The sequence below is a fragment of the Protopterus annectens genome, chromosome 2.part1, assembly GCF_019279795.1.
Source record: "Protopterus annectens isolate FY-2018-M chromosome 2.part1, PAN1.0, whole genome shotgun sequence".
NCBI classification, from domain to species: domain Eukaryota; kingdom Metazoa; phylum Chordata; order Ceratodontiformes; family Protopteridae; genus Protopterus; species Protopterus annectens.
Window position 1 is genome coordinate 1337188260 of NC_056729.1, and position 25280 is coordinate 1337213539.

The 25280-nt window shown below is 42.7% G+C and overlaps 1 protein-coding gene across 1 annotated transcript in view; it reads right to left on the minus strand.

Annotated features, from left to right (window-relative positions):
- The window catches only part of LOC122794968 (serum amyloid P-component-like), a 349508-nt gene that overhangs the window by 200134 nt on the left and 124094 nt on the right, over nt 1-25280 (minus strand). The window contains exon 4 of the mRNA XM_044063560.1: nt 20468-20625. Within this exon, the coding sequence (XP_043919495.1) occupies nt 20468-20625 (158 nt within the window). The remainder of the gene's footprint in view (nt 1-20467; nt 20626-25280) is intronic.

The following is a 25280-nucleotide window of genomic DNA, read 5'->3' on the forward strand; positions in this document are numbered from 1 at the left end:
CTCAACTGTCCAGATTTGTGAAGAATGTCCAGATTTCTGCCTCATATTTTTGGTCTGTTTCTCTAAAGATTGCGGTTTTCTGGCAAAATACTGGTAAATTGTTGAGGACTGAAGTCAGAAAATAACGACAGAAATTTGAGTTTTAGACTTCATATCCTTTATAAAATTCATGCTAATTAAAACCCTGTTATTTTATCAACTTTCTAAGTTTGTAAGAACAATATTTAATTTTTTTTGTATTTTTGGGTCTTTGCCCCCCACCCCACCCCCACCCCGCCATTATTTATGGCTTTATCCAGATTTCTTGCTCTAAGAGATTGAGAAGTATGCAGTGGTCAAAATTAAAGTTTACATTCTATGACAACAGCCAGTAACTTGATATAGAGGACTTGTTCTACTCTGGTGTTGTTAGAGGATTCTTTATTTAGTGCACTGCTGGTTAGTGGGAGGTTGGAAGAGATAAATGTGACTCATTTTGTTTTTGGAGGGATTCAGGAGCAGTTGGAATCATTCCAGCTAGGTCCCATTGGAGCAGATGCAGATTACTTGTAGATGGGATTGTTATAGAAATGAGCATACAAAAGTTGAGTCATTAGCATATTGTATGTTTATTCCACGTGAGCTGCCTTGTGCACAGTAGCATAGCTGGGGGCAGGGTAAAGGGGGCTGCACTTCCTTGGTGCAAAGTGTTAGGGAGGTGTAATCATCCGATCTTGATCACTATTTAATACAATTTTCAGTCACACCTGAGTGCTGTAGCACTTTCTTTTTCAAAAAAAAAAAAAAAGTATATATATCTGCTTGTTTCTTTTTTTAATTAGAACCTGAGTGCTGTAATGCTCAATGTGTGGTATAAACTATATCGACTGCTACATTTATAGCCAGCAGTCTGCTACACTTTATTTAAAAAATAAATAAAAGACTTGTTTCTTTCTTTCCCCAGGTAAAATTTGAGGAAGGGAGCAAAAATGGAACCTGATTGACTCCTGCATGTCAGAAGCCCTATGTACCTGACTGTGGATTTTTTTTTAATTGACAATTACCCCTCATCTGAGGAGGGGAGGGATTGGGGGTGCAGAAACAGGACCATTTTGGCTTGATGGTTCTCGCATTTCAGGATTACCAGCCACCAGATTGTAGACCTTTTGTTTTTTTTTTTTTGCTCTGCCACTGAATGGCAGAGGCATGGTCACAGGAGGGAGAAGGGTGTATCTGGCTATCTGGTGCCAGTACAAGAAGCGTACTCTAAAGAGCAGAGGCGTGGTCACAGGAGGGAGAAGGGTGTATCTGGTTATCTGGTGCCAGTACAAGAAGTGTACTCTGAAGAGCAGAGGCATGGTCACAGGAGGGAGAAGGGTGTATCTGGCTATCTGGTGCCAGTACAAGAAGCATACTCTGAAGAGCAGAGGCGTGGTCGCAGGAGGGAGAAGGGTGTATCTGGCTATCTGGTGCCAGTACAAGAAGTGTACTCTGAAGAGCAGAGGCATGGTCACAGGAGGGAGAAGGGTGTATCTGGCTATCTGGTGCCAGTACAAGAAGCGTACTCTGAAGAGCAGAGGCGTGGTCACAGGAGGGAGAAGGGTGTATCTGGTTATCTGGTGCCAGTACAAGAAGTGTACTCTGAAGAGCAGAGGCATGGTCGCAGGAGGGAGAAGGGTGTATCTGGTTATCTGGTGCCAGTACAAGAAGTGTACTCTGAAGAGCAGAGGCATGGTCGCAGGAGGGAGAAGGGTGTATCTGGCTATCTGGTGCCAGTACAAGAAGTGTACTCTGAAGAGCAGAGGCGTGGTCACAGGAGGGAGAAGGGTGTATCTGGTTATCTGGTGCCAGTACAAGAAGCATACTCTGAAGAGCAGAGGCATGGTCACAGGAGGGAGAAGGGTGTATTTGGCTATCTGTTGCCAGTACAAGAAGCGTACTCTGAAGAGCAGAGGCATGGTCGCAGGAGGGAGAAGGGTGTATCTGTCTATCTGGTGCCAGTACAAGAAGTGTACTCTGAAGAGCAGAGGCATGGTTGCAGGAGGGAGAAGGGTGTATCTGGCTATCTGGTGCCAGTACAAGAAGCGTTCTCTGAAGAGCAGAGGCATGGTCGCAGGAGGGAGAAGGGTGTATCTGGTTATCTGGTGCCAGTACAAGAAGTGTACTCTGAAGAGCAGAGGCATGGTTGCAGGAGGGAGAAGGGTGTATCTGGCTATCTGGTGCCAGTACAAGAAGCGTACTCTGAAGAGCAGAGGCGTGGTCGCAGGAGGGAGAAGGGTGTATCTGGCTATCTGGTGCCAGTACAAGAAGCGTACTCTGAAGAGCAGAGGTGTGGTCACAGGAGGGAGAAGGGTGTATCTGGCTATATGGTGCCAGTACAAGAAGCGTACTCTGAAGAGCAGAGGCATGGTCACAGGAGGGAGAAGGGTGTATCTGGCTATCTGGTGCCAGTACAAGAAGTGTACTCTGAAGAGCAGAGGCGTGGTCACAGGAGGGAGAAGGGTGTATCTGGCTATCTGGTGCCAGTACAAGAAGTGTACTCTGAAGAGCAGAGGCGTGGTCGCAGGAGGGAGAAGGGTGTATCTGGCTATCTGGTGCCAGTACAAGAAGCGTACTCTGAAGAGCAGAGGCATGGTCGCAGGAGGGAGAAGGGTGTATCTGGCTAGCTGGTGCCAGTACAAGAAGCGTACTCTGAAGAGCAGAGGCGTGGTCACAGGAGGGAGAAGGGTGTATCTGGCTATCTGGTGCCAGTGCAAGAAGTGTACTCTGAAGGGCAGAGGCATGGTCGCAGGAGGGAGAAGGGTGTATCTGGCTATCTGGTGCCAGTACAAGAAGCGTACTCTAAAGAGCAGAGGCATGGTCACAGGAGGGAGAAGGGTGTATCTGGCTATCTGGTGCCAGTACAAGAAGCGTACTCTAAAGAGCAGAGGCATGGTCACAGGAGGGAGAAGGGTGTATCTGGCTATCTGGTGCCAGTACAAAAAGCGTACTCTGAAGAGCAGAGGCATGGTCGCAGGAGGGAGAAGGGTGTATCTGGCTATCTGGTGCCAGTACAAGAAGCGTACTCTGAAGAGCAGAGGCATGGTCGCAGGAGGGAGAAGGGTGTATCTGGCTAGCTGGTGCCAGTACAAGAAGCGTACTCTGAAGAGCAGAGGCGTGGTCACAGAAGGGAGAAGGGTGTATCTGGCTATCTGGTGCCAGTACAAGAAGTGTACTCTGAAGGGCAGAGGCATGGTCGCAGGAGGGAGAAGGGTGTATCTGGCTATCTGGTGCCAGTACAAGAAGCGTTCTCTGAAGAGCAGAGGCATGGTCGCAGGAGGGAGAAGGGTGTATCTGGCTATCTGGTGCCAGTACAAGAAGCGTACTCTAAAGAGCAGAGGCATGGTCACAGGAGGGAGAAGGGTGTATCTGGCTATCTGGTGCCAGTACAAGAAGTGTACTCTGAAGAGCAGAGGAATGGTTGCAGGAGGGAGAAGGGTGTATCTGGCTATCTGGTGCCAGTACAAGAAGTGTACTCTGAAGAGCAGAGGCGTGGTCGCAGGAGGGAGAAGGGTGTATCTGGCTATCTGTTGCCAGTACAAGAAGTGTACTCTGAAGAGCACAGGCATGGTCGCAGGAGGAAGAAGGGTGTATCTGGCTATCTGGTGCCAGTACAAGAAGGGTACTATGAAGAGCTGGGGCATGGGGGTAAATGGAGAGCTGGGTAGGTGAGGCACCAGTACAGAGATCATCTCCAGGCACTAAATAAGCCAGCTACACCTGTGCTTGTGCACATCACTTATGTATTAACAAGAAGGGTTGTAATATTGACCCCTGTGGTACTCTTTGTTCTGGCAGGTAAATACAGTAGAACATTTCTGCCATTTGACAGATTCTGTACTGCTGTTAAGGTAACTAAAAAAACTAGAAAAACATTTAGTCATGTGGTGGTATTTAGACCTAGTTGTGAGACTTGCTGAGGAGAAGTTGATGCCTGAAATGTGCAACAGTGTAGGCACTAGCTTCGAAGGCAGCTGTTAACACAAGCTGCTATGCTGCAGTTACTGCTATTACTCTAAACACTACTTCCCTCATGGACATCACAATTCTTGGTATAAAAAGAGGGACCTGCACTGAGATGTTTTTAAATTCATCCACCATTTTAGGTTATATCATGTGCACACACCATATAGCTCACTTGCATGATGTGCCTCATTTCTATGTCATTATGCAGCTATAGGTAAACTCTGCAGGCCATGCTATTATGGATAGCTGACTTGCATGACATTCTTCGTTTCTGTCAGTTATATATCAAACATTCACACATATGCATTACATTTGCCCTCAAAAAAGTCAAAGACATTACTGTAAACTTCAAAGCTTGCTGTATATCTACGGTTTAAAAATCAGCCTCTCCAGAGGCTACATACCCATAGACTGGTGCACAGCACCGGTTATTTCACTCCACAAAGGTCGAGCCACAACAGACCCCAGGAACTATCGCCCTATAAGCCTGACTAGCTTGTTCTGCAAGACTATGGAGCGCATCATCATGGAACTCATTAACAGAGACATTGGGAACTCCAAACACTGGACCCTACCCAGTTTGGCTTTGTTAAGGGCAGATCATGCCTCCTAAACCTGGTGGACTTCTTTGAGACAGTTACCAAGGCAATAGACAAGGGAAAGGTGGTACACACAGCCTACCTAGACCTTGCTAAGGCCTTCGACACCATTCCCCATTCTGGTATTATAGACAAGCTCACCAGCTTGAACATAAATCCCTACGTCACAAGATGGGTTGTCAACTGGCTCGTGGACAAAACCCACATGGTGAGAGTTGTGGGAGCTAGGTCAGACTCTAAACTGGTTAGAAGTGGTGTTCTCCAGGGCTCAGTCATAGGACCCCTCCTGGTCGGCATATACTTCTCAGAGGTACAGGCAAGCACAGGAGGATTATGGCTGACCAAGTTTGCAGATGACTGCAAACTAGGGAATATAATTGACTCTCCAGCTGACACAGACATCCTCCAAAAGGGTCTCACTGAGATGGATACCTGGTGTCAAAATCATGGCCTCAAGCTAAATGCCAAAAAGTGCATAGTCATCCCCTTTGGAAAAAAAAGTACCCACAAACTACCACATAGGTGGTAGTCCCCTAAATATGGAAGATGTAATAAGGGATCTGGGGACCCAAGTAGAGAGTAATCTCACCTTTGATAATCACATTGCCAAAGTGGTTAGAAAATCCTTCAACATGGCCCATCTAATCACAAAAGGGTTCGCATCCAGATCAAAAGAGGTCATTGTGCCCCTCTACTCATCACTCATCAGACCCATCATAGAGTACAATGCCCCATTTGGGATGTACCTTACAAGACACCTGCAACAGCTGGAAAGACCACAGAAGTACCTCACCAAGAGGATCACTGGTCTCAAACAGATGCCCTATGCAGCTCGACTGAAGAAACTCCAGTTGTACTCGGTTGCATACTGTCTACTCAGAGGTGATCTCTGCCTGACATACAAGGCCATGTCCAACCCAGAATTGATGGACATGCTCAACCTAAAGAAAACCATATCCCCTCAAGCCACACGCTCTAGGAATCTAAACCTCACCACAACAATAAATAGGACGTGCTGGAGGGATTGATTCCTGTCCCAGAGACTTCCCAAGCTTTGGAACAAGATCCCAATCTACATTAGGCAGAGCTCCTCGCTAACACTTTTGAAAAGAAACCTTGACGAGTGGATGGGAAACAGAAAGTTTACCTCGGGGATCACTTCAGTGGCTCTGCTGGACAGAGGCACAGGGAACTAATCTAAGGGGGGCGGCAAAAGCCAGCACATTCTGGCTAGGCTTATAAATGCCTTCGGGCAGATAGCCTAGTACCCACCTATGAACCTATGAACCTATGTCAGAAAGTCAGTTCCTGAAGGTTTAGCAATCTAAGTCAATGAGTCACAATGCTCATTTCATAAGTAGCTCTTCCCTAAACATGGACTGTGCAGAATGTGCAACTATACTCTGTAACTGTTGAAGGTCGAAATTCACATTAGTATTTAGTTTATCTGTTACCCAGTTAAACCAACTAGGGCACAATTAACTCTTAGGGCAACCCATGAACACTGTTCACTTAAGGGACTTGCTGAGAATCATATAGTACAGAATTGACGAATGACAGAATCAAACCTTGGACTACCAAATAACACATTTTAGGAAATAATTATAGCATTAATTATGTGCACTAAACTTCAAGAGTATTCAATACAAAAATGAGCCTCAGTACAGGAAATTCAGTACAGAAAGATTCATATGATGTAGAAAGAGTTCCAAATACTTTGTGCTCTCAGTCCCAGAATGATTTTAGTACACGGCTGACCAAGAAATATGAATTTAAAAGGATTACTTTAAACACATTCTAGTATCCGGAGACTCCATTAAGCTAAGAAAAGCAAAACAAGATGTTTATGGTGATAGTGTGCACTGTAGGTGAAAAAAGGACAGTATGACTTCATCAGTATAAACAAAACAGGAGCAGACCTAAGCTTTTCTTTGCATTAATCTAACAATTAGACAGCCTGGGAGTCTAAGGAACAAGTCTAATTTTCACCTCTTTATCTCAGCTGCACTACAGCTTTAGTGTATTGCCATTACATTCACAGGGCCGTAGGCCAGCAGATGCACAAACTGCAGTGAAAGAAGTAATTACAGTACTTGCACGGCTGTGACATCTTCTTATGCAGAGGCAGGATCATGTGACAACATTATGCACATGAGAGGATTTGTCTGATGGGAAATGATTTTTGTAGGTCAGGCCAGAGCCCATTAAGCAGAATTTAGCTGGAGGAAAAATACTACATTGACTGCTGGCTGATGACCTCGATGTAACAGAGCTGCTTTTCTTTGCAAGTGCTCAGTGATACATGGTAAAAGCTATCTATGCCGTCAATGATATGTTTATGAGTCTGATTCACTACCACAAAATCTATTAGCCTCTTCAATGAATATTTAAAGGCAAATGTGTTTTAATGAGCATTTCTTGTGTTTTTTTTTAAACACAGCATAACGCGTTCAACACATTTTGCATCTATGTTCTTTTTGCCTCTCAACCTTATGAGATGGTGATTGAAAGCTATTTGATCACACAATAGATCAGGGCATGTGTTATTAATCTTTCATACTATTAGCACAATGACGCACATCTGCAGCTGCACTAATACAATTTACCGACATGTGTGCACACAGTATGCAAAAGTGACCCTGATGAATATTGGCTACATCCAATACACATTAGGTATGTGAGAAATGAGTAAAATGCTCTGGGGATATTTTCAGTATGAATTCATCTCTCCCTGTTGCTTTTTAATTTCTTTATTTATTTCTATTTCTAAAAGTCGCAGTACATTTTAGAAATAGCATATTCTGTTTCCCTGTTGAGGGGAGATCTATGTCTGGCATACAATGCATTGTCAGGCCCCACTCTGATGGACCTCCTGCATATCCGCAAAACAAACAGTACCAGGATTATCCATTCTAAAGACTTAAACATTGCCTGTGGTATAAATAGGACCTGCTGGAGAGACAGGTATGCATCACAGAGACTAACCCTTCTCTGGAACAGGCTCCCCATCCATGTGAAGCAGAGTTCCTCCCTAAACCAATTCAAGTGTAACTTGGACAAATGGATGGGGAACAAGAAGTTCATCCCTGGTTTGGCACCTACATCTCTAATGGACACAGGCAGCCTGTAAATGGTTCTTCTCCCAGGCTCCTGCTTGTAAATGTTTCACTTCCCAAGCCCCTGCTTACAATTATCAAGGGTACCAGAACTCGTCAGAGATTTGGAATACATGGCTAGGCTTAAAAAGGCCCTTGTGGTCATTAGCTTAGTACATACCTATCAACCACAGATCTTTTGCATCCATCCATCAAGGAATATGGCTCAGACTTCCATCTCTTGTGTTTGCATTGAATAATACATGCTTGAGCAGCCCAGCACTTATTTCTGAACCTTACGATTACCCAAAATCAAAGTTTTCAGAATTCTCTACTATAATAAAGACAGAGAGAGATGTCCTGTGCACAACCTTCCCTAAACAGCATCTACCACAAACTTGCCTTTCATAAAGTGGTAGGTAAGGGCCCGCAATTTCCTTTTAAAAATGGAATCAGGCAAATGCAAGCACATACAACATTGAAATGTCTCTAAACTGTGTTTTTTTGTAAGGAAAACTGGAATACTTATCTATTTATTTTTAACCATATAAATCCCACCACACTTAACTGTTTGCTCCTCAAACTGAACTAAGGGCATTGGCCTGCTTAAGACACTTATTCAGGGTTACTCCAGATCTCAGTTTCTGGTCTGCAGGATATAGGTCATTTATAGATAACTGGCTTAACTCACTAATGATACATTATCAAGTGGTTGTAATTTATTTATTTATGTATGCATGTATCTATGTATGTATTGCTTCGTTCATTTGTTAATCATCTAAGTGAAATGGTTCACCTTTGACCCTTAGTCTTGAGCAGGGTCATGAGAGAAAGGATAAATGCAGTATGTTGTGTTGTTGTTATGTCTTTCGGCTTTTCCCGGTTAGGGGTCGCCACAGCGGAACTCTGGTCCGCTAATGATTGGCAGTAGATTTTTACGTGCCGCGTTGCTAGCTTTGACGCACAACCTTCAACGAATGTACACCCATTCATGCACGTCTCCACACAGAAGACGCCTTAGCTGAGAATCGAACAGGACAATGTCCTACTGTGAGGCGACAACACTACCGCAGCACCACCACCACAGTATATAGGGATAATTTAGTATAGCTCATCAACCAGTGTGTTTTGGGGGTTGGAAGGAAACTAAAGTACATGAAAAAAGGACATGGGTAATTCAAACAGGTTTGGCTACCATCTGCACATTAATGAATCCTGATGTACAGTTGCATAAAATATGTTATTTATGTTTATTCATTTGCTAAGCGGGTAAGCTCACCTGGTCACTAATGTCACTTTCCAGGGATAACCCATGAGCACTGTCTGATTAAGGGACTTGTTCATCATCGCACAGTAGGCAAAATGAGATGGAAGGAACTGAGTCCTGTAGGCTCGACTACAGGAAGCAGCTTACTAACCACGCCGAGTCTAATCCTCAGCACTAACAAGCCATTCTTGCTTAAGGAGTGATATTCAGGCAAGTATTTCTGAGGAATGGGGTAATAAGATATTGAGTTTTGAGTGATAATGGAAAAAAGGTCAGGCTTATCCTTAACGGTACCGATATTGATGTTGTAGGTCTTACTATCTACAGCATACCACTCAATTATGTAGCACAAGGACAAAGCGCAAAATAATAAGGGGGGGACAAAGGTCCAAAACAGAGGCAGATTTTAAATATTCTTATCAACTCAGAAAGTTGCTAAAATGACAGGTTTTGTATTAACATGCATTTTTTGAAGGATATGAAGATTGAATCTCAAAGGTCTGTCAATATTTAATGAGTTCACTACATTATGATGGGGCAGAAAACCACAAATGTTATGAGCAATGGACCAAAAAAAATTGAGACAAAAATCTGGACAGCTGAGAGATATGATCTACAGACATACTTCTGAAAACATATGTAAAATGAATGTGGTAGGTTAATAAAGATGACATATGAAAACAGTGTTGCAGTGACACTGGTCAAGGGTGTCAAAGTACCCTGACTAGAAAACTGCGCACACATACAAGGCTGTATTTGGAATAGCTCATGTCATCTCTATGTGCAGCGGTCACATAGGGAAACACACCGCTTCCATATACAAATTGGAGGATTACAACCATCATGACATGCATCTTCTTACTCCTTATGAGTGTGGTGGTGCCAGCCTCACTGTCAGTGAAATACACTACTCCTTTGAAGTACAGTGTATTCAGGCCCACTGCGCAATCACTCAATACAGGACAAAGGAGAGAATGTACATGCAGCCTCCAGGTAGGCATGGGCCTACAACAGGACATCCCACAAGACATAAATGCAATTACCTACTACTGTCTATAAAATGTAGGTATGTGTATATGTCCCCTCCCAACTGACTGACAGTAGTAGCACAAGAAAGACATACAATCCTTGGTACAGATACATGAAGAAAATGACCCAAAATGCTATAAATGCCAAGGATTAAGCATTCCTTACAGTGATTCCTGATGTAGGTAAGACAGGTGTGTATGTATGCTGCAGAACCCAGTGCAGCTATAGGCTACAAGCAAAATTACTCAGGGCACTGGTAATTGCCAGTGATTCAACAGTTAGCACAGCTGACTTTGGTGCTACATAATTAGAAGAATGTAGGTTCTATTCCCACTCCAGGTGACTAGATTCATTTTCATATTGCTGACTCATGTGTGTATCGTCCTTTGAATGACATGTAAAACCAAATACCCATCTGTCTGAGTTGGTGGAAGATCAACTGGATGTAAAAAATCCTAGGCCATTTATTGAAAAGAGTAGGGAAGTTCACAGATGCCCTGGCCAAATTTCATCTAGTAGTATAAATGCCACTTCAGATCTCCCCTGAAAACAGGCCACAAACCTAGTAGGACTAACCTGTTGCAGACACTTTCTTCATATTAGCAGTCCATTGGGGGAAGTGTAAATTATATATGGAGACAGTCAAACAGTACCACCATCGACAAATATTGACATCATGGCCACTCTGTATACACCTCTGGGCTGTGCTGGTAGGGCCACCCTCCCCAACAAATATAACCTATGGTACTACACTCACAGCTAATGGGTCTGCAGCCTCATCACCTAGACAGGCAGTACTTATAGTATACCAAGGACAACCCATAGGTAGCCCTTCCTTACAGGGTACTGGAGCATTGTGTAACAGCTGTCTGTTTAACTATCATCAGGAAGAATACCTCCCACCACTTGCATAACAACACTGAGTGGGACAAAAGTCATTCTTGTCCTACAGTTTGGACTACGTCTAACACCAAAGAAAGGCTTTACTAGAAAGGCTCACCCAGACTCTGCTACACTTTGCTGTGAGGGAAAGGTTAGTTTGCTTTTTATTTGTTGAATTACTTTATTGCCTTTTGCTATTTTGAATACTGTGATTTGTTTTATTACCTTGTGTTTTACCTGTATTCTGCTTTTAACTGCATATTAAAACTTGAAAAGAGACCACAGCTCTGTCTCTTGTGAGTCAGGCAGAAATTAGTACAGGTCAATAGAACAGGTCAGTTAAGGTTAATCATCTGTGAACTGAGGGGGTGGAGCTAGGAACTAAACCTTCTATTTAAGGGGTAAAATAAAATAGTTCAGAGCTTTACTAGAAAGGCTCACCCAGACTCTGCTAGACTTTGCTGTGAGGGAAAAGTTAGTTTGATTTTTATTTGCTGTATTACTTTATTGCCTGTTTCTATTTTGAATACTGTGATTTGTTTTATTTACCTTGTGTTTTACTTGTATTCTGCTTTTAACTGCATATTAAAACTTGAAAAGAGACCACAGCTCTGTCTCTTGTGAGTCAAGCAGAAATTAGTACAGGTCAATAGAACAGGTCAGTTAAGGTTAATCATCTGTAAACTGAGGGGGTGGAGCTAGGAACTAAACCTTCTATTTAAGGGGTAAAATAAAACATTTCAGAGCTTTACTAGAAAGGCTTACCCAGACTCTGCTACACTTTGCTGTGAGGGAAAGATTAGTTTGCTTTTTATTTGTTGTATTACTTTATTGTCTCTTTCTATTTTGTATACTGTGCTTTGTTTTATTTACCTTGTGTTTTACTTTTATTCTGCTTTTAACTGTGAGTAAGCACAAAATTATCTTTTTGTGAAATCACCCACCTTCAACTATTTAAATTTATTGGCCTTCCTAATGTATTCCATAGTACCAGAATACAAAAGTGACCACCCCCTTTCAATCTATCTTGCTTTTTTTAAAAATAGTGACTCTCCACTAAAACGTAACTTTTTCGACAGGTAAAACTTAAGTTACCTACTTTCACATCTAACTCCTCTAGTGTACACTGCAGTGTTTAGGATAAACCATTTTTTCATCTTACCTTTAAGCATCTCTGTGACTTGCACTTGATTTAACACCTGCTGGAAAGCACTAGGAAGTCTTAAACTGATACAAGGACTCAACTCTCCTTGTTAATAAGGAGAAATTAATCGCAGGCACTAAACACCCTATAATTGCAAAGTACCTTGCTAAGGTAAGGGAAAACAGCTCTTATACTTTACAAAAAAAAAGCACCAAACCAGGCATGTTCAAGGGTCAGCTTCCGGTGATTTCTCTGGTCCATCTGGTGAATCTGGGCATACTGGGGCAATGCAGCAATCGCCTCATGTACACAGACAACCCTCTCCTCTTACCACCCAACACTACAACCTGTGAGAGATGCACTTACATAGCCAAACTGGCAGCAATGCTCTCTCCACCAAAGATTGTGCTAGACAGTCATGAGGAGAAGGTTAATACCCGCACTACACCTCAAGCAACACATAGCCCTTCTAAACTCACAACACCAACATGCACACATAGCAACAATAAACCCACATATGTGGAGGCCCTTAACATTAACCTGCCAACAAGGTCCTCCGAAGCTGAAACGCAAATATCAATCACAACCAAAGTGTCACATAGCTCACAACACCAGTGTGCCACCCAACAACAGCCCCTAAGGCAAGACAATGTACCCAACACTTTAGTCATAGGTGATTCTATAGTCAGGCACACTGAGGTCCCACTCACCAGGCTGAACAAGGAGAAAATTACAGTCAGATGCCTGTTGGGTTCCAGGATCTGCCACATAATGCATGCACTCAAGTCAATCCACAACAAGTACAAATGTGACTCTTTCATTGTCCATGTTGGAGTGAATGACTTGAGATGTACTTCCCTGGACTACATGAAAAGAGATATGGAAGAGCTCTTGGATCATGTGGCCCAGGCAGGTATGACCCTAGCCCTGAGTAGCATCCTGCCTTCGCCCAGAATGATACCACAGTATAAGGACAAAATTAATGACTTCAACAATTGGCTAAGCTACTGGTGTCATTCAAAGAGGATCCAGTATCTGTCTGCCTGGGATGACATGATCGACAGACAACAATGCTTTGCCAGAGATGGTCTGCACCTGTCGCCCCTGGGATTCAGATTACTGGCTAAGGCTCTTGCCACCCCTATAGTGCCTTTTTTAGGCAAAGTTCAAAGGACAAAACCACCACATTAACAGGTACAAGCATGCAAAATCTGAAGGTAATGCTACTCAATGCTAGAAGTCTAAACCTCAAAATGCACTCTCTCGAGGCACTCCTAAAAATGGAGAACATCGATATCTGTGCAGTAACTGAGACCTGGTTCAAGGCTCCACAGAGCACCCCTGCAATACCAGGCTACAACTCTTACCACACTTTCAGCCACCAAACCAGGACAGAAACACTAAAGGTAGAGGAGTTTCCATATTCACCAAGGATATTCACAACACCTGAATAGTTGCCCAACACAATGCGTCTGAAATTCTCCAGGTGCAACTAACACTAGGTAAGACTGCAATCCAAATTGTAGCTTGCTACAGATCCCCCACCATGCCCCAAGATTCTCACTACACCTTTCTAAACATACTGGAAAATATTAAGATACAACCAAACACCCTAATACTGGGTGATTTCAACTACCCTGCCATTAACTGAGAAAACTACTCGTGTACCAAGACCTTTGCACAACGGTTCTTGGAATTCATACATTCCAACGCCCTGGATCAACTAATCCTTAGTCCCACCAGGGGCTCCAATATCCGACACCTGGTCATTACCAACAAGGGAAATCGATGCTCCACACCTATGGTCACCCCCCCATTTGTCAGGTCTGACCATAAGCTAATCACCCTTGACATCCACATGATATCCACATCCCACCCCCAACCCCCAGTAAGGAAACCTCCGTAAAAAACTTCTCCAAAGCCAACTTCATGCTACTCAAGTCAGAAGTGACAAACTTCATGACACCCCATGCAGATAGGAACTGAAAGTTCGACTGCTGAATCCTACACTAAGGCATTGTACGAGCATATCCACTTGCGCATGAATCATGCCATCCCCAATAGAACCAAGATGCTCTCCTCCAAAAAAAGGAAGCAAATCTGGTGGTCCTTTGCCATAAACAAACTTTACAACAAAAGGAAGAAACTGTTGCAGAAAAGAGGAAAATCCCACGATACAAAAAACTCCCTTACCAGCCTCAGTAAGAAGCTGAGATTCCTCGTAAAATCTTCCAAAGCTAGTTATGAAAATAAAATTGCCAAAGATTCCAAAGACAACTACAAGGCATTCTATAGCTATGTCAAGAATCTAAATGGCAATTCTCAGATTTGCTCTGAGCTACAACAGAATGGCATTAAATATACTGATCCCAAGGAGATTGCCAATATCCTGACAGATCGATTCAGTGCAAACTTCACACCCCTTTCACCCTCTAAAGGGCCCATCTCAATACTGAAAGATTGCCAAATTCTGGTAATAATGGTCACACATAAAAAACACACTCTCCAAAGCTAAGAATACAGCATCCATGGGACCAGATGGCATCCCAGGCTGTGTACTACATGAACTATAAAATGAACTGACACCTCACCTAAGTGTCATGTTTAATCATAGCCTCACCTCAGGCTTTGTGCCCACTGAGTGGCGCACAGCTACAGTAATCCCACTCCATAAGGGGGGATCCACCTTGGATACCGGGGACTACTGCCCTGTCACTCTGATGAGCCTGATCTGCAAGGCCATAGAACGTATTATCATGGAACTTATAAATAAAGACATTGGCAACTTTCAAACACTGGACCCCACATAATTTTGGTTCGTGAAGAGCCGATCATGTCTCCTGAACCTGATTGACTTCTTTGAATCAGTCTCCAGAGCCATGGACAATGGTATGGTGGTCCACACAGCCTATCTGGACCTCGCCAAGGCCTTCAACACCATCCCCCACTTTAGAATCATAGATAAACTTACTAAGCTGGGCATTAATCCCTACATCACTCGATGGGGTGCCAACTGGCTTACTGACAGAACCCACACTGTAAAAGTAGCCGACTCCAAATCCAGCTCCAGACAGGTGACAAGTGGAATACCTCAGGGTTCACTCCTGGGACCGCTCTTGTTTAGCACCTACTTCTCTGAAGTACAGGCCAACACTAAGGGACTCTGGCTAACAAAGTTCACAGATGACTGCAAACTGGGAGCCATTATTGAATCCCCAAATGATGTGGATATTCTACAAAAGGGCCTTACAGAAACAGGTGCCAGAGCCATGGGCTCAAGCTCAATGCCAACAAATGTATAGTTATCCCCTTTGGGAAAAAACATCTACCTGTGAATTACCACATAGGTGTCAGTACACTAAACACCAAAAGTGTGATAAGAGACTTAGGGACACAGGTGGACAGTGGTCTCACCTTTAATAACCACATCGCCACAACAGTCAGGAAATCCTTCTATGTGGCACACCTCATCACTAAGGGCTTTTCATCCAGGAAAAAAAGGAGGCCATTGTCCCACTGTACACATCCCTCATTAGACCCATTATAGAATACAACGCCCCATTTGGTATGTACCTCTCAAGACATCTGCAACAACTGGAAAGGCTGCAGAAATACCTCACTAAAAGAATCACAGGCCTAAAGCAGATGCCCTATGCTGACCATCTAAAAATACTCCACCTATACTCTGTCGCATATCGTCTACTAGGAGGCATTCTCTGCTTAACATACAAGGCCATGTCAAACCCAGAGCTGTTGGACATGCTACACTTAAAGAAATCCCAATCCCTCAGAGACACACGCTCCAGGGATCTAAACCTTGTCATCACAATGAACAAAACATGCTGGAGGGATAGTTTCCTGACCCAGAGACTCCCCAGACTCTGGAATAGACTGCCCATACATGTCAAGCAGAGCACCTCTTTTGCCCTCTTCAAAAGGAACCTTGATGACTGGATGGGAGGTAGGAAATTCACCCTGGGGATCACGTCAGTCGTCCTGCTAGACAGGGTCCAGGAAAGTAAATAATGTGGGAAGAAATACCCAGGGAATTGTTATGGCTAGGCTTTTATAGGCCCTAGGGCTAATAGCCTAGTACCAACCTATGAATACAAGGAAACAAACCTCAAAACTGTGGTTTACTAAACCTGACATGTTATGCCCCCTCACTGTACCTGCTATGGCAATACAGCCTACCCCTGTAAATATTCCCCTACAGACCTGCACCACGGTTAACATTTACACCCATTACTTTATCCCCCTACAGTATCAAACTATCATGTATGTCCTCAAACAACACATAAGTAAATCAGTAGTACCATAGCAAAAATGAAGCAATTACTATTTCCCATTCCCCATTTACATGCCTCTTTTTAAACCTGTTTTGTATTTAGTAATCGGCATATACCTTCTGAATAACAGCTCACAGTTTGCTATCCAGCAGTCTTCTACAGAGCAAAGAGGCCACTTTTAACCTGAAATTTTAATGATTTCATCATGGCCCTTATGCTAATGAGCTTCAAGGTCCTAAATCCAAAGTCATCTCAAAACAAAAGGCATCTGTGTCCCATTAAGACTTTCGGACAGCTTTGTGACTACCTGTGAAGCACAGAGATCATACATGGTTGGATCACTAGCCCTGGCAAGGATGAGGGAGGAACTTATTGTACTGTTATGATCTGTAGGGGTGCTGTAGAGTAACAAATCTATGCACTGTGATGATTATGCAATATTTTCAGGTCCCAAATACCATTATGCCATGTGTTTTCCTGCTTTTAAATAGTTGCACCACAACTACTCATGCAACATAACTGCCTGAAGATGCATTTCACATTTTGACAACAGAAATGTCTATGACTCTGAGAGGTCTATCAAATTTTTTCAGAACTGTCACCTGCTGAATGGTCATGAGTTCCAAGGGCAAAGATGGTGGCAGGGTTCCTAGGTGGTGCCCTAAATACATTTACATATTTTTCAACTTGCTGTACAGGGACCACTAGAAGTGCCTAACTGGGGAGTCTTATGAGGGTCGCGCAGGATAAAGTGGATGCTTGGCACAGTCTTGTCAGGACATTGACTGTCGTTACTTACATAAACTGCTCTGGTGAGCAGGGCTGGCACCACTTCAATGTCCTGCGGAGGCCCCATCCTGACCTTCTGAGCCAATAGGAAGACAAGGTCAAAGAGATGGTCCCTGATGTGTACTGTAAGTATGCAGGGCTGATCGCTACCATGTTATTTCACTTATAGTTAAATGGGCCTTGTCAGACATTTAATGATGTGTGGTGTATTTGTTGTTCTTGTTTTTCAGCTCTGGAAGAAATACAGGAGAATGTTCTCTTATACCACAGGATAATAGATTGCCTCTCCAAGTGCAGGGATAAGTACAATTTACTGTCATGTTATTGATTATTTAGCTGCATCAGAGCAGCTTAGCAATATCAAACTGTATACTCTATGGAGTTACTAGGGACACAGTTCTGTCACATTCTTTTGTACAGTAGGTCAAACCCTGTAAATATATGATGCTTTTCACTTTCACCTCTAAATGTTCATGATATATGCACATTCTTATTTGCAGGAAGATGACCATCTATGTCTGCCAAACGGCATAGATACAATCCATGTTGTGTGCCCTAGCATGTAGCACAGTACATACTGTGTTTACCAAACACATGATCATAGCTATCTATGTTGGCAATGATTCCTTCTCTGCCTGGATTACAGCACAGTGCCATGTCGGGTTGCAGAACTGGCACCAATGTTCTGGTCCACATGGCATGGCTTTGACCATGTCCCATACAGCATGTCCACAGGGCCACAACCTCACACATCCCTAATGGCCTCCTACATGCAACACCTCCATCCTACCACTGTAGCCTCAACTCTACCCACCCATCTCTAGCCATGGGTATGGTGACATGGCACACCTGCTCACATATTGTAGAATAGGGACGTTGGAGTTTACATACCCAGGCAGAAGTGTGGGACCAGGTATGGCAGCATATCTGCATATCTTTCAGCTCTGTAGTATGCAAATTGCTACCGGTATGAGTGACAGAAACATTTGTGATATTAATATCTTTTTTGCATCTTTCTCCCTCTCTTTACCACTATCTTTTTTTAGCATATTTTATTTGATATTTGTTGTTTTATTTCTATCCATTTATTTTAACATTTTCAGCAGCATTTGCCATTGCTATACTTGTGGCATGGCACCAGTACTGGCCCCTGGCCACCAACTCTGGCCTTCTGCTGGCAGCACTATATCTGTCTCCAGGCCTGTCTCCCTGTTGGATGTTCTTGGGACAACCTGCAGGCATCCTGCAATGACTTCTGGCAGTGGCTCACTGAAAGGGCCAAGTGAAGAGGCCAGTAATGGTCATGACTGACCAGTCCTGGTTCTAGCCCAGGCAGCATAGTGTCGAGAATTGGATATCCACCGTATACCCTTTTCCTGGTGCTCCCTTCCTTGTATGTGTCACATGCCTCCTCCCCCCATTTCAACCCAACCCTCCTCGTCACTACTTGTCCTCCCTCTGTCTGTATGTCAAAACATCCATTGTCACCCCCTTTCTGTCAGCACCTCCCCTGTTGGTCTTTGTGTTTTATGTGTGTGTGCCCCTGTTTCCATAACTACCCACTTTCTATTCCTTGCCTACACCATACAAAAAAAGGGCTCCTGTTTCATGAAAAAGTATACCCTTCCTTCCACCTCTCCATTTTGACTTTTACCTTCTCTGTATCCTGGTGTGTTTCTCTGCTTCCTCTTCCCCTTTTTCTGACTTTCCTATACACCCATCCCCTCCCCAATTCAATGAATAAAACTATGTAGAACCATTGCTGGAAGACATAGTGGTTTCCAGCCTTTCTTGTAGGTTAAAAAGGTAGCTCACATGCACATGTTTAGGTGTGTACACGTTACTTGCTCGTTATTCTTGTCCGTGGCATTCCTAACTACAGCACTGTGTGACTGCTGACTTTGTCGTTTGTGAGTGGGCTTTTTGATTAATTTCTACTTGGACCCACAGGGCTCCAATTATTCTATAGATAATTACCTTTGAGTGACATCACACCATCCGGCATCTCCTTTGCATGATCGTGGAAGGCATATTTCTGAATCCCAAGGATTGTCTGTTAGTGGACCTTATATGAGTTTAAACACGGAACTGTAAGTAAACTTTATCCTTAGAATCTACAGATGAGTCCCATAACCTCTGTCTGCAAACTGTAAAAAGCATGTGAGATTTTCTGGCAACATGACTCAGATATTTATCAACTTAATCTTTATCGACTAACCTGAAACTAATTTTGCAGAAAGGTCATGGCACAATATCTGACACACATTGTTAATTTACAAATAAATTCAGCGTTACAGGAGCTATGGCAATGCACGAATCAGTGCATCTCAATATGCAGCACAACCTAATTTGCAATCTATTTGTAGCCCCCTTTTAATAACTTGTTTGCAGCTTATTATAGTATGATGGATTGTATGACTCCGAACAAGTCACATTATTAAACCAGTGTTTTTGATGCACATGTGAAAATAGGCAGTTGTATTAAGTGGGCATTAGCTAGTTAACAAAGAATTATATTAAAAAGTACACACAAGAGCGTGTGCGCACACACAAATTTTGTTCTGTATTTTGTAGCCATGTTGTTTGTATCTTACTGTGAGGCATTAGTTCTGCAGCTGAACAGACTGCAGGAAACATTCTATAGGGGTATCATCTGTGAAGGCTGGTTACCAGATAAAACTGAACGTCTCTCCTACATTTTTAATGGTAACAGTGACACAGCCGTAAATTAATAACTTTTGACCTTCCCTCTTAGAGAGCTAAATTTTACAGTTGGATAAGTAATTCCGCTCCCACATTCATGTTTAGCCTCTTGATTCAAACACTGTGTCTCTGGGAAGAACTTTACATTTAAAATTAAAGGCACGAGTCTTTACTGAAATAACCATAAAACCAATTTCTTAAAAAACACACGATCATGTATTTGCTGTCAACAAAATTGTGTGCTGCTTTTTTCAGTTATTAATATTTTTTTTTTCAGAATTGGTGCTTTCTACAGTAAAGCTTCAGGCATTAAGTGCATACAAAAAAGCTTTATAAATTAATGTAGCTATACAGTCCATTTGAACATAACACAGTGCTCTTTCATTTCCATAAACTTCAATCCATGTAATATTTTTTCCTGTACATATAATCTCTGCAGTATTTGCAGAAGAATTCCTTCAATATCTTAGCTTATTTGACATGGAGCAGTAATACATATTTTCTGCCCTAGGCCATCAGAATCTCATTTCCTATGTGCTTTTCTTAAGATAAAAAATAAAGCCTTTCATCTGTGGCTATGAAACATAATAGCATACAAATGCTTGTTTTGGTATCCATCACACGGAAAGCATGTCAGCATAAGAGTGTTTGACATTATGTTTGCATTAAGAAGGAAAAAGACTTACCTGATTATGTGACAGCATTATGGGCGAATCAAAGATTGTCCAGATTACACTCTCAAAGCAGGGTGGCGTAGTTAATGACCCATGATATCTGTAAAAACGTGTAAGATTTTCTGGCAACATTGCTCTGATATTTATCAACTTGATCTTGGTAGTCTGGCCTGAAAAAAACATATTTTGCAAAGAAGTCAAGGCATAATATCTGACAACATTAATCATTTACAAATAATTCAATTTATGCCTTAAAGGGAAAATGCCAATGTTCGGATCCGTTCTTCTCAATATGGGGGTGATCCTAATTTACACTATGTCGCAACACTTAGCTAATAATTGCCTCCTATTCATTCTGGAATTATACACTGCACCTACGGTAGTATTCTGTTATTGAATATCCCACAATGTTATTATGTGTTATGTGTGACTCACATCAGAGGAAGTCAACAGGAATGGAAGAGTCTAGAATCTGCAAAAGAATGAAAACTAGACAGTTTTTTAAAGGAAACAGCTGTAGTAGCTGCCTGAAGTACCAGAACACATTCTACAGGTCTGCTTTGCACACTGCCCATGTCTCACACACACACACACACACACACACACACACACACACACATACACACTCATGCACATGCGCATGCACGCATACACTCGCGCGCACACACACACACATATATTTTGTGTGTGTGTGTGTGTGTGTGTGTGTGTGTGTGTGTGTGTGTGTGAAGGTGCACACACACACACATGCGTGCACGCATATACACACACACACACACACACACAAATATACAAGTGTGTGTGTGTGTGTGTGTGTGTGTGTGTGTGTGTACACACACACGCACACAAACATACACGTGTACATAAACACATACACGTATGCACAATGCATGCACAAGCACACACACACAGAACAGATCAAAACAGATGGACAAAGGCACATATACATTTATCAGCTACACAAACACCTTTACTCAACACACACATACATATGCCCATACACCCAACACCCACTCATGCACACACATACATACATACATACACAAAAGGTCAAAACAGATCAGCAAACATGCATAAACACACACACACACACACACACACACACACACACATACACCCACACACACACACACACACACACACACGCACGCACACACACGCACACCTCTGCTTCCCACCCTCTTCTGTTAGACAAACTCTCTCTATTAAACCTATCTACCACCACTATTTCATGGTTCTCCAATTATCTTAGCAACCATTTCCAATCTGTCAAATGGTGCTCTGCTATCAACCCTGAACTCCCTATACAGATGGGAGTTCTCCAAGAGTCAATTCTTGGACCACTGCAATTTAATATTTTTACTAATCCATTATCTTCCTCAACCCAATACTCATCACTTGTCCAGTACGCAGATGACTCCACAGTCATCACCATTGTTGATACCCTGCCCGAGCTCCCTACAGTCATCACTTGTCCAGTACGCAGATGATTCCACAGTCATCACCATTGCTGATACCCTCCCCGAGCTCCCTACAGTCATCACTTGTCCAGTCCGCAGATGACTCCACAGTCATCACCATTGCTGATACCCTCCCCGAGCTCCCTACAGTCATCACTTGTCCAGTCCGCAGATGACTCCACAGTCATCACCATTGCTGATACCCTCCCCAAGCTCCCTACAGTCATCAGTTGTCCAGTCCGCAGATGACTCCACAGTCATCGCCATTGCTGACACCCTCCCCGAGCTCCCTACAGTCATCAGTTGTCCAGTACGCAGATGACTCCACAGTTATCACTATTGTTAATACCCTCCCTGAGCTTCCTACAGTCATCACTTGTCTAGTCTGCAAATTACTCCACAGTCATCACCATTGCTGATACCCTCCCTGAGCTCCCTACAGTCATCACTTGTCCAGTCCGCAGATGACTCCACAGTCATTACCATTGCTGATACCCTCCCCAGTTCCCTACAGTCATCATTTGTCCAGTACGCAGATGACTCCACAGTCATCACCATTGTTGATACCCTCCCCGAGCTCCCTACAGTCATCACTTGTCCAGTACGCAGGTGACTCCACAGTCATCACCATTGCCGATACCCTCTCCAAGCTCCCTACAGTCATCACTTGTCCAGTATGCAGATGACTCCACAGTCATCACCATTGCTGATATCCTCCCTGAACTTCATTCTAAAACTCAAGACTCCTTCTTGTCTGTTGAAAACTGGCTCAACCTAAACCTTATAATCTTAAATCCAAAGAAGACCAAACTCTTACTCTTCTTGTGATGTCCTTGTACTGGCCCAGCAGTCAAGGAGCCTCAATCCTCACCACTAACACCAGTGAGATGTGCCCATAGAAGGAAAGGATAATAAATACACACACAGTAAAGTACAATTTCCTGTAAGAGCACACAGAGATCACAGTCAGTCTGGGGATGGTTTCTCCCTTTCTCTCCATGTCCACAATAAGACTGCCCACTGGCACAGCTATAGGGTCCAGATCTCAGCCTACTGTGCAAGCTAAAACCTCCAGCACCATCTCTGTCCAACCAGTGCTTTGTGCCCCTGCCCAAGTAAGTGACACACACACACTTTGAGATAAGAGTTATATACAACCACACAGACACTCCTGGGGAAGGCTGGCGCAAGTTCTCCAGCTGTGCCCCTTTTATCCAGACTACATGGTAGAAAACACTGCCACCACCCACTAATATTTATCAGCTGGCAAAAGGCCCTTATGAAAGGGTGTCCAATTATACTGTGCAATTTTATTATCCAAATGGTAAGTGCAACTGAACAGTCAAGGCTTATTTGGAGTGGCTTGGTCAGTATCACTATATACATGCAATGTACTCTACATCTTAAATTATCTCTACACAAAACAGCCACAGTTGAAAGGTTTAAAAATATTTAATAATAAATAATATGAACACAAGACAATACTTCTTACTACACATTGCTAGTCAAGAGTTCAGAGATCACAGGAAAATGCTTAAAATAATACAGTAGAATAGTTCTGGTATCAATACAGAAAAAAACAATTTGTCTAATCTTCCTATTTCCTAGCTATATCTAAGAGAAAACACAGTTCTAAAATAAACTTACATACAGAGCAAGACAGTGCTGGTGATGCTGGATGTTCTAAAGACAAATGCTCAAATCCCTCTTTCTTTCTGTCCTTAAATTGATAACACAGTACCACTGATTCATTTCAGATTACATCATTTCTTTCTGGTTCCCAGGCTAACAGAAACTCAGAGGTTAATAGCTCTTTTGATCTTGCAGCTGGTCAGGAAGCCAGAGCAATAAAATAAATTATACATGTAAATTCTAGCCATTAACACTGGTCTCAAAACAATAGGCAGGATGCCTCCCTCTAGACATCTCGGCTCCGAGTTTTAGATCAAAGAATTTCACAATGCTTGACTTATCAAGCTTTCTTACAGCAGAGTGCACTGTTGTTACTTTTATTTCAGTTCAACTTCCAATACAGTCTTTTCACATTTAAGAGAACATGCCTGTGGCTTACATTAATATTTACAAATGACAGAATTATCTACAAAATTCTATCTGGCTAGGCTGGCAGCCTACACCTATCTTCACACTTCATACCAAAAACTGTCCCATTTGAAATCATCTTTCACCATCTCTTCCCAGAATAACACACCCATCATAGCAGAAAGCCACACCAAACTACTAGGAGTCATTATTGATGACCAGCTAAAAGTTGACCTGTATGTTCTAAGTAACATTAAGAAAACCCATCAAAAACTTGGTCTCCTTTATAGAAACAAAAACTCTCTCTAGTACTGTTAAAAGATCTCTTTCACATGGCTACCTATTACCAACACTTCTCTAAGGCACTCAAATTCTCATCAACTTATAGGCCACACTTATTTCTAAACTAGAGTCCACTTACAAGGTAGCTACATTTGCTGCTGAACTTCCATTCTCCACTCATCACTGCTTAGCACTCAGAAAACTGAACTGGTCAGAGTTCCCTCTTAACCTCCTCCTCTCAAAGCTTCAAATAATCCATTCTGTTCTATACCAACCCACTTTCTGGCCCAGTATCACATCTATCATCCCCACCTACACCCCTATTAGAACGCTGTGAAGCTAAGAACAACATCTCCTGACTATTCTCAAACCCAAGACTAACATAGGAAAAAAACCTCTATAGCTGTTACCCTGCCGAGAAATGGAATAAACTACCTCTAGACATCCGATACATTACATCCAAATCTCAATTCAGAAAGGCAGTAAAAATTCACTTCAAGTAAAATGAACTATGTTTGTGCTATCTTCCTCCTGGCCTACTCATCTCCCTAAGGTATCCTATTCTGTTAACTTGCTTTTACTTCTGTGAAACCCTACCTTTCTCCTAATCTCTCTCTTTATTGCAACACTGCTACCAATCTTCCCTTCCTCTCTGCTTCTGTCCTGCACTCTTACAAATTCCTTTCATACTAACTCTTCTCCTACTCACAGCCAGTCGAACTTTTTCTGTATAAACTTTTCAAAAGCTAATGTCTATCTGCATTGTTTCTGTTTCTCTCCTCTGTATCTCCTCATGCTGAAAGGTATATTCAAATCGCCATGTATGTCAAACTTGCTATTACTCATGTCTATGTAAATCTTTTGGATTATTATATGTCAGATTAGTTGTATGTTTTTACTGTGGAGCTTTTCTCCCTGGGTCTCCACTGAAAAAGGGCTCTGTCCCAGTTGGACCAGTTAACCCAGTCAACAAATGTCAAATAAATAAATAATTACGCACACATTCACAAGCACCCTCAACACTCACAAATACATTTACATGT